The sequence below is a fragment of the Esox lucius genome, chromosome 17 (genome assembly GCF_011004845.1).
Source record: "Esox lucius isolate fEsoLuc1 chromosome 17, fEsoLuc1.pri, whole genome shotgun sequence".
NCBI classification, from domain to species: domain Eukaryota; kingdom Metazoa; phylum Chordata; class Actinopteri; order Esociformes; family Esocidae; genus Esox; species Esox lucius.
In genome coordinates, this window is record NC_047585.1 from 31,960,124 (window position 1) to 31,975,671 (window position 15,548).

The following is a 15,548-nucleotide window of genomic DNA, read 5'->3' on the forward strand; positions in this document are numbered from 1 at the left end:
TCTAACCCAACTGTGGTCCACAGTACAACTTGCCAGTCCTTAGTGGTGTCCGGCTGCTTTTCTGAAGGATGACTATAGGGACAACCAGGAAAAAGGTTTAGGCCCAGTCCCAAATCGACTCCTTGGCCATACACCCCATAGACATGTAGAGACCTGCGAGGGTTTGGCATGTGTAAGTAATCTGGTAATAGCTGTGTCATTCCTAAGATAGGCTAGGTATGTGATTTATCATATAACTCATAACAAATCCTGTCAGATCTCAAGTGAATAGGGTGTAAGGCTTAGGGATCAATTATTTGGGGCCTTGGCAGGGCCGATTCTAGGCATAAATAACAAGCAGTTGAGGCCCAATCGCTAGTGGGGACCCAAATCAAGTTTTGCTTAGTGCCCCCCAAAAGGATAGAGCTGGCCATGGGCCTTGGTAATGGTAACATATTTGGACAGCATGCCAACATCTGGGTCAATTAATAGTTTTAAATGAATAAGTGGTGCAGCTCAGTTAATGACAGTAGAGAATAATCCAAGTCAGTGTCCACACTGCACCCATGGCACCGGTTGAAGAAACTTGATCCCGTAATGCTGTTCCAATCTATAAATGGAGTGCATAAACGAATAAACCGGGAACTCCATGACTCACTTTAACATCACTGGATTCTACATCAGGTATGTCCAGAAATTCACTAGATGACTTTGCCTGGTTGGGGGTTTAATCCTTCATTTACAGTAAACCAAAAATAAAACAGGCTGGTGTTCATTGTTCCACCGCCCCTCCTGCCTTTTTCCATCCCCTGACCTTATCTTTATTCATACTACTTAAACTATGAAGAGAAGTGAACACCTCTTTTCCATAAAAGGCCTTTTCTGGGCCACTAAGATTCCCAAAAGCTGGCTGATTTAAAGACTAGATTCAGTCAGTATAAGTGTAAAACCTACCATGACCAACATCTGGTCAGCAGCCCTATTTGTTTATGTATTTCAGCTGTCAAAACTGCAATTCAATTACACAAAACTCAAGTTCAGAATCAGGAATTATAGGCTGTAATAATGAACATCCTGTAGTCACGGAGTCATGAAATAAAATATTTGTTAAGTAGATGTGTTTGCAATTTAATATAAGGAACTGTCCATAATATCTATGTCTAGTGGAAATTATTTTAGGTGATTTTAAAATGCTGAATTTCTCTCTTCCATCAGTGCGTCACTAAGACATATCTCCTCAAAAAGGCAATGGCAGATGGGAGCCAGTGAAGTCCCTCATTTCCTGGTTGATAAAATTCTACATAGTTCAAAGTTTTATAAGAAATTGTGCCATCGAAATAGCTTTTTTAAATGTAAGAATATCCGCCGAAAGATTTTGTCAACCGCTTCTGTACGCAAGCTAGTCAACAAATAGTGAATGTGAAAGTTGAATTCAGCTATCTTCCACAAGGTTGGAACAAACCAGGTATATCACAGTTAAGGTTGATTTGTCTGAAGCATGTTCACAGGGCTCACACACAATTAAGAGCGTCTGTCAAGAGGTAGCCAATAATAATGAACTTTATTTGTTAGACATGGATGTGACAACAATATCCTACATTAAATGTAGGACTACATAAAATCAAGTGCATCAATTAAGTACAAATTAAAATCTAACAAAAAAGCAGCACAAACAGGATAGATAGTGTGGTTGGGTAAGGATACAAACTTGTTTAGGGTAGGGTTGGGAAGTGGATGCATTTGGGTGGAGGAGATAACTACTGATATTGGCAAGGCACAGAAGAAGGGCAGTGGGTAGACTAAAGAGAACTAGCTTGCTTGAACGTGCTTTAATAAAAGTTTGTTAATTATTGGCCACGCTGTTGAGCAGCAAAAGGCCCGGGGCAGCCGTGGTGGAGATGCAGAATGAGAGGGTTCGACATATACTGGGAGAAGGTCAGAGGTAAGTAGTTGTCAGGTTCTGGGGGCTTATTAGGTGAGAAGTGTCTTATAGTCAATACAGTATTGCACAGGACTGATGCGATATGTTGATCTGGATCAGTTAGCCTGTTGGGGAGTTTGTTGGGGATACTGAAAAGCTTTAGTAGTCCAATCAGGAAATATTGAAGCCTGGATTAGGGTTTCAGTGCTGTGACAGTTAGGGTCAGAACCTGGAGATGTTGCAGAGGTGTAAGAAAGCCGTCTTGGATTTACTGAAGTAACTCGTCCGGGCGCCACAGACACTGTTGAGAAAGATACAATAAAACTATTTTTGGTGATGAGGTGGAGGTCACGCTGTTTTGGAGAGAATTAGATTTGGAGCTAATGTCCGTCTTGTTGCTGTTGAGTGCACGCTCATCCAGCTCCAGGGGCCTCAAAGGCAGTTGATGAGAGAGGGGATAGAAGGGTTTGGTGAACAGGTAGAGTTTGGTGTCGTTAGTATAGTAATAGTGATTTTTGTGATGTTGCGTGATGCTGCTCAGGGGTATGAGGTATATGAAGGGAAAAGACCCAACACTGACATGTCCCAGTGTGCTACCTCTTCACAACTACAACAGGGTCATCATGAGATATTCTGATAAGTCTGTGTCACAGTGTCGTATGACAGAAAAAAAATAACATTTCAACTGCATTGTTTGTTACTGTCCACTGACCCTTGCTTGTGCCTGTTCATATCTGTATCAGTCTTTTCTGATTATGTTGCTTTGTAATACGTTAAATACTTTAAAAAATATATTTAGCTTTCCTGGTCTGCACTTCTTTAGTTCTGTTTGCCACCAACACACATTCTGTCAGTTAGAAAATCAGTAACTGAAGTTAGATCTTTAACAAAGCAGCCATAGCATACAGTCTACCATAGTTACAGTTCAATATCATGTTCATATTCCTTAAAATATTTACATTCATAAATCTAGCTTTTGAAAAATGACTCGGACATAAAATACCAGCGCCCGTATGAAAATAGACATTAAAAGCAGCAGGACACTATAAGGAAAGATACCCTACTTGTGCCCTTCAACACCCGTCCTTTAGAACTTGCCCTTCAGTTCCTTAATGACCGTATGGAGCGTTTGACAGTCCAAGTACGCCACCAGACCTCCCAGGTTGGCCCAGCGGTCCGCCCCAGGGCACTCCGTGTGGGGTTGATGGTAGGTCAGCTCCCCCAGGTCACGGTGCCCACCCTCACAGTCACCGGAGCCGGTGGAGTGGAGGCACTCCTTAAGGTCCACCATGCCCCCACCCAGGGCACGGAGCAGCGCATGGGGGCCGCAGGAGTCCCACTTGAAGGTGCTGCCCTCGGAGAGGACGTAGACGTCCGCAAGGCCCAGGATCACACAAAGGATCTTGTATCCGGCGCCGGAGGCGTACATCAGCCTGTCCGGCCCACACAGGGGGGCCAAAGCCTCCTTCACCGCCTGCTTCTCACTGGAGCTCAGTACCACGGAGAGTCCTGGCCTCTCGGTCGGCCCGTCTTGAGGCCGCAGCACGGAGCAGGCTTGGACACTCCCACACGACACACCCCAGAAATGCTTCCCCTTCCAGCTGCAACAAAAATGGACGATGCGTTAAACAAATATTATTGACAAATCCACTTTATATTTTCATGGTTTCTTTTTTTCCTGTTTCAGCGTTTCATTTAATTTAAAACAATAATAACTGAAAGTCTGTGTTTAAATGTCCTTTTAGGAATTACATCAAAATAAAGTGTCCTTTGAACCTACTGAACTGAAATGGGCACTGAACCTAATTGTCAGATGTCAGAGCGATGGCCGTTCTGGTTACGGAGTCTTACCCTGCTGGGTCCTTCTGACTGAAGGGCTGGTTGATGACCCCCATGACAGGTTCCCCTGTGGCACGGAGGTATACCCCAATCAGGACCAGGGCACACTGAAGACCTGAAGGACAGAGATGGCCTTCCTGTGCCCCCTCTTCACGTCCCTCAATGTACTGGCTAGTGGCATCTGAAGTACAACATAACACAGGAACAATTCACACATGCCTTGCTTATTAGGGTGTTAAATCCTTCAACTATTTACTTTGAGGCAAGGAGCATTTGAATATAGCCTGTTCTCAGAACTTCGATGTATTTTCTCTTTAGAAATGCTTATAAAAATACAGAGGCCTCATTCAAAAATGTAGTTAGCATAAAATGTTTTAAGTAACCTTATTACAAAAAGTTAAATTTAGAAAGGCAGTCTCTGGAACTACCTTTTAGGCCAATAAAGGGGATGTAAATGGTTCTAATAACATAGACCAAATTAATTAAACAGATTATAAAATCTCCTGAAAACCAAACAAGAACCTGAATCTGCACCTCAACCCAACCCAAATAAATTTCTACAATTTGTTACACAGTAGGAACCACTATAATATTTTGAGCAAAATAATTGTCATTATATAGTTACACTATGGTTAGGCTGGACAACACTAACAAGATGCATTCTGAATGGAGCATTTTCTTTGTTACAGCCAAAACCCAGAGATAAATTGTCCAAACATGACAAATTGGCAAATTATCACATATCACAAGGTAGCATTTTTGACAGGGACAGAACATTTGTTGACAATTAAGTTGCCATGTGGCTTTTCTGACATCCATAGCCCACAGTTCAATCAGTGCAGAATGAATTTGCCGGCCCAGTTGTCCTTGGTTACACTCCACTCATTGTGAAGTGCACAACATTACAAACCTGCATCCAGCTGCTCAGTCCTTGGGTTACATCACAATTGGATAATTGGATTAATCAGAAAAAGCAAAACACTACAGATATCTTGAGTTAACTTATTTATTGATTTTTAAGAAATCAATACTGGCTTCCTATATGTGGTCGCTCAGGGAAAAACTTCAGCAACTGACAAAGAGTACTTTGAACACAGATGTCATGTTTTTCTTAATGGGCAACAGAAAAACACAAGCAAAATGTGGTCAGTTGCTCTTTAATAAGCAAGTTATAGAGGTAAATATTGCATAAATTTTTTTTAAATACTGACTTCATGACCAAAATTGCTATTTACACTCTATAGTCAATGTTTCTGACTATTGTCAATGCAACACAGACCATAGGTCCGATTTTGACTAGGTCTGCACTTTTAACCGAGACTCCAGGTGAGGTGTTACCGATGGGATCGATCCAGATGCCCAGGTCAGAAGGGCAGAGAGGTATCTGGAGGTTGTCTGTGCCTGTGTCTGCGAGTATGTGCGTAGCGTCGCGGTGGATGGCACACGCCAGGAGAGCTGCCGCCGTCTGATCCCCGTCCAGCACCGTGGCCAGTAAGGTTGCGGTCTCCTTCTCTGTCCCACACACAGTGACTATCACACTCTCGCCTGGGACACATGGAAACATTAACAGTGTTATTAAAAGTTAGACAGTATGGTGCACATTATAGCTCTTAAATCTGTGTAGCTTGTAACACTTTATATTCAAGTAGCTGTGAATCAAAAATGATGGTACAAATGTTTTTTGGAAATTCTACAGGGCACCAGGAAACATGTCATGGAAATCATCAAGAGCCAGACCGATAGCTTTAAACGGGAATAACAACAAACAGCTAGACAGTTCACCCAATGTGGATTCAGAAAACCCTCAATGTAAAGTAATAATTTCAAAACCAGTGCTGGAACCAGAGCCAAAACAACAAAATTGTCACAGTCCAAAGACAACTCAATATATGTTTAATAATAATCGTTCACAGTTTCTACTAACCTAGTCCATTCTCAAACTTGTTAGATTCCTCTCCATGTATATGGCCAATCATTTCAGGAAACTAAGGTAAAACAGGATGAAACCAGTAGGGGGATTAGAATTGCCCCAAAAAATAGGATGTGCCACATAGGCTTGCCTGTATTTCAGACAATAAAATATTCTCATCATGACAGTCAGTGTTTAAGTTCCGGTACCTGAGCCCCAACATCATGGCGGATCATCTCTTGAATCACAACATCGGCCAGCGTCTTGAAGTCCTTGACAAACTTCTTGTTCTTGTCCATACCAGTCTTCTCCTGGACCAGCAGCTGAAAGAGAGGGGCCTCCTGGCGGCAGATGCGGGCTACGTTGGCCGCCTTTTCTGCCACACGCAGCAGTAGCTTAAGCAGATCAGCCATACTTGACACTGGAGAGAGAGAAACGGCATCCTTAGATTATGGAATACCTTGGATTTTGGAATTTCTGTAAGAGGGTAGTTTAAAAAATAATAATCCTCAGCATGGCTGAATTGAGGGGCTTCAAAATGTTTCTCCTGAACCTCAAGGCAAAAATAATAAATCGAGCCTCATGGGCCATAACCTCTCTAAATGGGGAAAGTATCTTGAAAATGTCAAAGAGTGCGTAGGGGTATAAAAAAACCAATTAACTGAATTTCCAAGGGGGATTTACTCTGAAACTCTGTGCGATACTCTACTGTGTGTGTGTGTTTCAGCATCACAGTCATTACAAATATAACAAACCAAGGAAAATACGTAGGAGACAACCTTTTGTCTGGTCCTCTCTTCTAGAAAGAAAATGTTTTGCTAAAAGGTGTTTAAGGATAGAGTTAGGATAAGATTTAGGCAGGATTTAAATGTTTTAAATGGAAATCTATTGTTACCGCCCAAAAGGATCAGGCAGCACTGGTCTACCCTAAAAAGGCTGCATACAAAACTTGATGCTCTGGACTGTGCAGATCATGGTCTCACATTCCATGTATGCAGGGATTATGTTGGTTCAGGTTCCATCGGACATCTAGAGCTAGAAGGGGCAGAGGCCCAGCACCTTTTCCTTTTGCGCACTCCAACATCTGTCTGATGAAAATCTAGTCGGCTATACAACAGATATTATTGAAAAACAGCATTCATTTTGTTTCCCCTCTTCAGAAATCAAGACATAGCAATGGATAACAGGCTAAATCAGAAGTGCAAACGTCTGTCAACACACGTTTGCAAAATGTTGGATTGTTGAGTCGCAAATGTCATTTAACAGCAGCTGAAATTGTCCTTTGAAATATATAGAAATACAATTGTAGGAAAAGCACAGTTTGGAAAAGCAAATCATCTATGCTGAAAATAGAAGACTAATTTGTCTGTGGTTCGACTCAACTGTCAAAGTGTAAACAAGTACGACAACCTAGAAAATAAATAACCCTATTTAACTGATTCAACCCAGGCAAATAAATAACCCCTTTAACTTATCCAGCTGAGCTGGGCAGCCTAACGGTTTGGACAAAGAGTTACTGTTTTTACATTTGAGCATCCATACACACAGGAAACCTAAGATATTTTGGTTCCTCTTTAAATGTCAACTTGATTTGAATAACTAAATTACGTAGTTGTAACACTGTGTGTGACCTGTCATTTGGTGCATAGCTAATTATAGCTTCCTAGATAGAACCAGGACATCTCTATTTGACTATCTACAGAAATCATGACCTTCATTTAATAATAACTTAGCCTATTTAATAACACCATGCGATTGTATGGTGCTATTCTTAACCTGTGCATTCTTTTTGCGTACAAGCGGCAAAGATTAATTAGTCAAAAACAGATATTTCGGTTTCCTCCTCATTGCCAAACTTAAAGTTACATAAACTGACAGGATAAATGGCATTTCTGGCAAGTTAAGACAGCATGTGTTCATCAAACATTAAATACATTGATCAGCCCAATAAAGCATATTGAATTTGTGAAAACGTAACTGTTTGGTGCCATATCCATGTACATTTATACATTTATATTTTACCTGGAAAAAAATTACCTTAACACAGTTAATTGTTTTAACAAATAGCAGTCATAACATGGTCCATCAGGCAATTCCCTTTTCTATTTCAGGACTCATTGGGGCAATTAAATGATTAAATGGAAATAAATTATTTGCCTTTAAGGCTAGTTCCTAGTCCCTTTTTTTCCCCACACTTGCACTTGCTATGACCTTATTGGTGCACCATTATTCCACTTCTAGACACTGAACTCTGTATCTCCATCAAAGTGACTGTTGGCCTCTCAATGGCTTATCTCAATAGTGTCCTTGTTTGAGTGCTGGTTTTTGAGGGAATATCTTTCCTTGGCAGTGTGCGGGTGCTGTGATGCAGCTTCAATTTCCTGATTATTTATTCCACTGTGCTCTCTGGGATATGCAAACACTTGGATATTATTTTGTACCCTTTTACTTGTCTATGCATTTGTATTAATTTCTCTCTTCTGTAGAATGCTGTAGTGTTTTTAATTTTACTTCAGAACAATGATCTTTCAAAAGTGGGGTATTAAATCCAGAAAATGTGATGGTTAAGAGGCGAAAGGCATTGGTAAGGTAATTGTGTCCTCGTTAGTGCAAACACTATGCCAACTGGGGGGGGAAAAATTACACCTTTCAATACAGGATTTTGAGTTTCTGTTATAGTTACACCTTGGACAGGATATGGTATAAAATATTTTGTATTATTATTATTATAATAGAGGGTGAAGAACACCTGGAGTTAATGTTTTAATTGAATGTTTCCTATATTATTTTCCACAAAATTGTTAAGAGTGCCTGAGATACCCATTTAAACGTTCTCGTTGGTCCGTGTTGTTCAATTTCAGTCTTGTAAACGTGGGAGCCAGGGTTTTACGCGATGCCCCTTTAAGTTACGAGGCTCTTATTTTGAAAGGAATTGTAAATGTTGTCTTGTGCATTTGGCCAATGGCAGTCATTCTACATTTAAAATCTCAAGCAGATTTTCTTATTTGAAGTGAAAAAGGAGAGAAACGAATATAACCTCCAGGTTTTGGAGCATACCCCAAAATAATTAAACATGTCGTTTTCAAGTTGCCAATAGTTTTGGTTATAATCAGAAATAAATGGAACGTCCGTAACACGAGACGGATCTAGAAATCAAATCAAAGCGTATAAACATTAAATTCATACTATACATAACATATTCAATTATTGTAGCCGGTTTTATTCTTACCGTTTCCGGCTGATTCTTATTTTGATGTTTTCTATCGCCCTTGTTCGAAGCTGGCCTTTCTCGATTCAATAAGCAAATGTTTCCTGTGTCAATGCAGTGAGAATTTTCTCAATGGGCGTGAGCGTCTAGGTTAGAACAGATCTTATATAGAACGGAAGTAGTCCGCAGCTGGTTGCGGAGATATCAATTAGTTGCCTATTGTAGTTTGATTACGTTGTTGCAAATGTTGCATACGGAAGGGTGGACGGTTGTGATTCCACTGACTCGCGAAGGATTTTCATCTCAGCCAACGTGGGAGGAGTTTAGAATGCGCTATAGTCTGCAAGTTTATTATATTATGCTATTTATCTTATTGTGAACTACGGTACATGTGAGGAAATATTGTTAAGAAATACTGTTTGGAGCTGTTACAAAGTAAATGAAAAGAATAAGCCATTAATTTAAAATGTTTACATGTACACAATATAATGGGGGAACAACGTTTTCACCATCATTCATAATAAGTTAAATCCAAAAGGGCTTTAAACATTTTCTGAAGCTGTCGCACTGGCTCGCGTGGTGAAGCCGTGCCGCTGTGCAAAATGTCTTCACGTCTTGCACTCTGCAGCAGAACCAATATCTGCTCCTTTGTGCGAGGAGGAACAGGAGGAGCACTGCCAGAGCCCTACAAAATGACCTCCAGCGGGCTACTGGTGTGCATGTTTCTGACCAAACTGGTTCCCAGTTCACACCTAAACAACCAGGTGAGGGTAGAAACTAACCAATTAGTGACCTAATTAGTCAATCAAGTGCAAGGTGAGAGCGAAAACCTGCAGACACTCAGCCCTCTGTGGAACTATTTGGACACCCCTGATCTAGGGGGTTTGGCTCTCACTGTGGTTTGCTGGAGTCCCAGAGCCTTAGAAATGTCTTTATAACCATTATTAGACTGATGAATCTCAATAACTTTTTTTCATCTCTTCTGGGAATTTCTTTTGATTGCTGCTTGTTGAGACCTAGAACTGAACATTAAAAACTCAACGTTTGAATTATCCAATCATTATTCAATGTCACATTATTTACAATTTCCTTTCAACAGGAGAAAACAAGTGTATGTGATTTCTAAATAAACATAAAACAACCCTTCAATTGTTTTTTATCTTGTCATCTAAAATGCATATTAATTGGCCTACAGACCGTCACATGGCCATTTTCACATTTGGGTGGGGTGGGGGCAACAAGTTTGACCCTGGTTGTTTTAGGGTTATCTCAATTCTGCCTTGCCTTTCTAACGTTTTTGAATGCCAAGGGTACATCTCAACATCTCTAAAGGTCCTAAACCACATAGTTTCTGGTAAAAAAAGAAAAGATTGGGCTCAAGCCCTTGAGGACTCCACACAGGGTTCTCAGAGGACTGCCTAGCCTGGTTAGAAATGTTTTTCTCTAACTGTATATGTGTCATACACGTGTCATATCATTCTCCATATTGAGCTTGATGTTTTTGTCCTACACTAGACATAAACTGTCTCCAAATTTGGCCCCTAATGTCTGCCTGTTATGTTAGGCAACAAGAAAAGCTGGAGAGTAATTGACTGTCACAAAGGTTGATGAATGGGATATCAGGTGTAGAGAGTGCAGCTCTACTGAACGTAGATTCCCTTAGGTACACACACCAGAGATGACTGAAGATGACCTTTTTTATGATAACTGAATAAAAACAGAACAGTGTTAGTCAAACGGATATGGTCAAGCTGATACAGTATATTTATAGCAGTGGGATGTAGAGGTTTTGACAAAATTGTTGGTTGATCGGCGAGGCACGTGTCATTTTCACACGTGTCCACGCGTTCAAAATCCATTCAATTTCATCACACGATCAACCATTATCTGCATCCCTAGCTCAAAACAACCTCCCCCAGCCATGAGTATATTACTAGATCAACCCTGATTAAAAATACTTACCCGAGTGCTTACAACCGCAACAGGTTGTAGGCACTCCGGAGGTCGTGTTTAGTGAAGAAGCACGCCCCCCTCAGCTGCTCGATGACTGAGGGAACGAGGGGCATCGGGTACCTGTACTTGATCGTGGTGTTATTCAGCCCCCGGTAGTCAATACAGGGTCAAAGCCCCCCCCCCGTCCTTCTTCTTGATGAAGAAGAAGCTTGCTGAAGCAGGGGAGGTAGAGAAGCGGATGTAACACCACGCGGAGCAGCCGTCACAGGGCATTTGTCATTCAATATGAACACAAGAGTAAGACAATCCCAATTAGAGACCAAATGAAAAAGAGTATGGTTTTAGTGTCTCCATCATTTCCCTTCTAATGCCATGATAAGCATCCATTATGCTGAATACATCAAGCACTACTATAGTAGACAAAGGCCTAAATGGAGCATGCCTGAGCACCAAATGGCACTCTACACTATTCCCTCTACTACTTTTGACTAGGGTCCAGATAACCAGAGCCTATAGGAAGGAGTGCACTTTAATAGAATAGGGTGCCTGTTGGGACACAACCACTGTCTAGCTAATAGAAAGAAGCTTTCATGTGATTGATCGAAACATTTTAGCTGTTACCAGCACTAAGAGACAGCAGAACACACTATGTCCCTACAGGATGTGGTCAAAACTATAAAGGGATTAGCGTGTCATTTGGGACACTGACTAGGAGTGTCTCAGTATTAGAGCATCAGTTAGTCAGTAGCCTACCAAGACACAATACAGCAAGAAGTTTGGGTTGGGTCTTCAAAATGCAGGTAATATAATGAATTATGAAATAATCTGTCATTTTAAGTAGTGGTTATATTTGCATGGATAATTTGTGTAGATTACAAAAATAATTTTAGTATTGTACTGTCGCACACCTACATTATGTAGTTTTACTACAGATAAGTTATTCTACGAACCTACGAATAAATGTACATCTTTAGACTTTATTTAGTGTCTAGACAGGCCACTTCAGCATATATTTTTTTACGTACAGTACATTAAGTATATAGTGTTGTTATCTGGCCTGATCAAAGCTTAAATATGCCAAATACATTATTTGACTCATGGCGCTGGTCACAGGTATGTGTTTTTTTGGGGTTTCTTTATGTTATACATTTAATGAAACAAGTTATGTGAATACATGTTCAAATGATCAGATCTTAAAGTCTCCATGCAGTTTTCTATTAGATTTTAAAATCACCAATGGCGTCTAATAAATCAATGTATTCATGAATTTGCTCAGGAACATAACAGATTTTGTGGGGTATTTGATTTAACAACCTTTCTGTCACAGGTAAGATTATCTAACTAGGCTACTGAAAAAATTATCTATATTTCTAACTCCCCAAAAAGTGTTTGATATTCAAAGAAATTGAATTGAAACAATATTGCTTTCATTTGGAGTATAACTATTCAGGAAATTGTAAATGGCTACACTGTAAACCAGTTACAGTGTAGAAAACAAATATTTTTTGTAAACTCTATAAAACCATCCAGGTCATCCATTCTGTTTGCTACAAACCCTCTAAGTAACACTGCAAAACAACCACCATAGAATAAAGGGCTGTAATGCTAAAGGAAACTATAACTAGATGGTTGGATTTGAGTTAAACACCAACACCATACCACTGTTCAGTGAATGGCAAGACATTTCTAAGTTAGGGAGGGACAGACAGGATGCATAAGAAAATATAAAAACAGAAAAAAGGGGTGATGTTTTGATACAGGTGCTAGATTTTCAATTGAGAAAATATACAGATAAAGGGCACTTTTAAATTATGCAAGAAAAGTCATATGATAATCGTTAATTTCAATACTCACACTGACAAAATCATATGTTGTAGGAATAAAATATTACAGTAGAAAATGTTGACATCGCAAGCTGTGACTCATTATCCATCGATCCACACAATCTACATACCCAGAAATACCAAGATTTGTATGTATGCATATAGCCATTTCTGAATATGAATGACATTTTAATTATGGACCAAGAAGGAATATTGCTGGATTCACATCTTTTTTATTTATTTTTACATCAGCTCTGAAAAATATTTTCATTTAAAACCCCATGTGATTGATCAAAAGACAAAATAGTTTGAATCATATCACAACTTGGATTAGGTGTAAAACCAAATTGTTTATATTGTAGCTTTGGCAGGCAATGTCTTCAACCTGTAACCTTTGGCTCTTCTGCCTGGCGAACTACCCACTGCTCCAAATAGGGATATCCAAATAGGGTAGTGTAGTGACCCACCTCACTACACTACCCTCACCAAACAAGCGAGCATGTCCTCATGCTTCTCTTTACCAAGTCCCTCACGGAGACACACCTGTCCAATGGCCATCTGGGCCAATCCCACTTCTGACACCAATGTAGCGTTTGGTGAGCAGTGTCTCAAATCCGTGACCTTCGACTCCCCAGCCCGGCGGACTACCTACTGCTCCAAATAGAGATATCGCATTAGGAGTGGTCGCTACAATATAGAAATTAATTGTTTGGATGTGTGCTTGCTGGAACTGTATTCTGTGCATTAAGTGTTTTGTACTGTAATATGTGTGTCTATGATTCTGTGTTCCTGAAAGAGAACTCAGGGGACCATGTCAGAACTAGAGAGTTCCATGATTACCATCATCCAGGTGTTCCATAAATACTCAGGCCACAAATGCAAGCTGAAGAAGGCAGAGCTCAAAGATCTTATCAATACTGAGATGAGTCTCTTTATCACTGTAAGTTGACTGATGTCTGTATGTTTTTAACCTTGTGGATGAATACATACTTCAATAATAAATATTTTAATTGAACAGCTTATTACTGATCTGTAGGTCACTTTACAAAAACTGCAGGGGTATTTCTATTGCTACTTATAGACATATGGGCCATTGCAGAATACAAATAATAATATAACACTGTTTTTGACCCTTAAGAAAATCCAGGAGAATGAGATTCTGGACGAGCTGTTTGCAGACCTAGACCAGAACAGAGACCTGGAGATTGACTTCCAAGAGTTCATCGCGTTGATTGCCATGGTGACGTCCTCATCCCACGACCTCTTCAACCATTAGTGCAACAGTATTACAGGGTGACCCTGTCTGTGTATAACATACATATTGGGAAAACACATTGCACTGTTGATGGACGCATGTCAAATGAACCCTTCTATACCAAAGGCTGTTGCGGTTCCTCTCATCTAAAGATAGAGAGAAATCACTATCAGGAAAAGAAAAGAGCAGCTTAGGCAATAACCTAATAAAATAAATCACACCACCGTTCGCTCATAGAGAGATACAATGGCTATTGCACTTCTGTGTATGCCCCTCTTTAGGAAACCTGATACATTTACAAGCATAATACCTGCAACTGTAATAAGAAATGAAAGACAAAATATCCATGAAATTGAGGAGAGGGTGTTAATGGGAGGAGGTTTGGGGTGGCATGCTAGCTTAGTGGTTTGCTAGATTTCAGGAAAAATAAGTTGTTTGGTCTCTGAGAAAATGTTTTGAAAGTTATTGCTGAAAATAAAAGTGTGTCTGCTAAATCACTAAAATGTCAGTGAAAAATTTAATAATGACATGAACAGTTCTTTAACACTTTTTTGTTCGATTTCCATGGAAGCTTTCACCCCAAAGCATGCAGCCTTCCTGTTGTCACTTTCTATTGAACCACTGACTGAGAGATTCTGAGACAGACTAATGGAATCCCCGGAATTTAAAACCGACGCAATCCTACATGCATCACAAACATAACATATGTATTCTACGTTTGAATATAGGTTTCAGTCTAAACATTCCCCTTTATCCAAATTCTGGAAATTCCACCTCAGACTATATCCGACATATCAGTTTCTGAATGGGTATGAATAATGACATTTTGGGAACACTACAGGTTCAAGTGTTCGGAAGGCAAAACTTTGGCAGCTGATTGGCAGAGCCCAATACTCCTAGATAATACTTTGACTCTACTGGACATGTGTTGCATTAAAGGTGCACTTCCATCACTCCCATCATCTTACTGAAAGTACCAAGCTACTTCAAAAACACACTGCTCTAAAAAGATGACATCACCTTGTCTCAGACAGATCCTCACTATTCCTAAATGGGACTTATCATGGGACTAATCAAAATGGAGTTCAGGTGTGCAGCAGAAAACAGTTTTACAGAGGTGCCAGAATGTTACATTTATACAGAGCTAAGTCAACTTGCTACATTGAATCATGTAACTATCCCCTTATTACAGTAATTGAAAGCATCTCCCGCAGTGTTGAATGGACCAAGGATAGCTTGTTTTTGTTTTAGTTTGCCTAGTACCTGTGGGGTATAAGACCTCTGTCTATACCCTACAGTACCCCAACATTAGGGATTTACCATACATCATTGCTACTCAAATCTGGACCTCAAAGCCATTCAAACTCCATTTTGTTTTATTGCAACCCTCTAATCAGGGACTTATTTGAACCTGAGAAACCATGTGGGTGCAATTAATGATGAAGTAGAACAGAAAAGCATCAGATTCCGGATCTCGCAAGATATGAGTTGACTTTCCATGGCATACATTTATAAATTAAACCATGCAAATCCAATTTTTTACACACACTGTCCTTAACAATAGCCCATTTGGGCTGGAATCTGTCCTATCTAGCAAGGCCCCTTGCTAGACCTCCTGCAGTTTGCATACCGGGCTAACAGGTCTGTGGATGATGCTGTCA

At 40.1% G+C, this 15,548-nt stretch overlaps 2 protein-coding genes across 2 annotated transcripts; one reads left to right on the forward strand and one right to left on the reverse strand.

Annotated features, from left to right (window-relative positions):
• Positions 1–1,525: 1,525 nt before the first annotated feature.
• On the reverse strand, positions 1,526–9,136 carry inpp1 (inositol polyphosphate-1-phosphatase). Its single transcript, XM_010881410.3, has 6 exons — positions 8,878–9,136; positions 5,858–6,069; positions 5,664–5,724; positions 5,078–5,284; positions 3,752–3,920; positions 1,526–3,501 (listed from the first exon to the last, which is right to left on the reverse strand). Exons 2-6 carry the CDS (start codon positions 6,059–6,061, stop codon positions 2,988–2,990), a joined length of 1,155 nt encoding a protein of 384 aa, XP_010879712.1. The 5' UTR covers positions 6,062–6,069; positions 8,878–9,136; the 3' UTR covers positions 1,526–2,987.
• Positions 9,137–11,533: 2,397 nt separating this feature from the next.
• Positions 11,534–13,908, forward strand: LOC105017104 (protein S100-B-like). The gene is made up of 3 exons (XM_010881455.4): positions 11,534–11,609; positions 13,429–13,572; positions 13,771–13,908. Exons 1-3 carry the CDS (start codon positions 11,604–11,606, stop codon positions 13,906–13,908), a joined length of 288 nt encoding a protein of 95 aa, XP_010879757.2. The 5' UTR covers positions 11,534–11,603.
• The last annotated feature ends 1,640 nt before the right edge of the window (positions 13,909–15,548 follow it).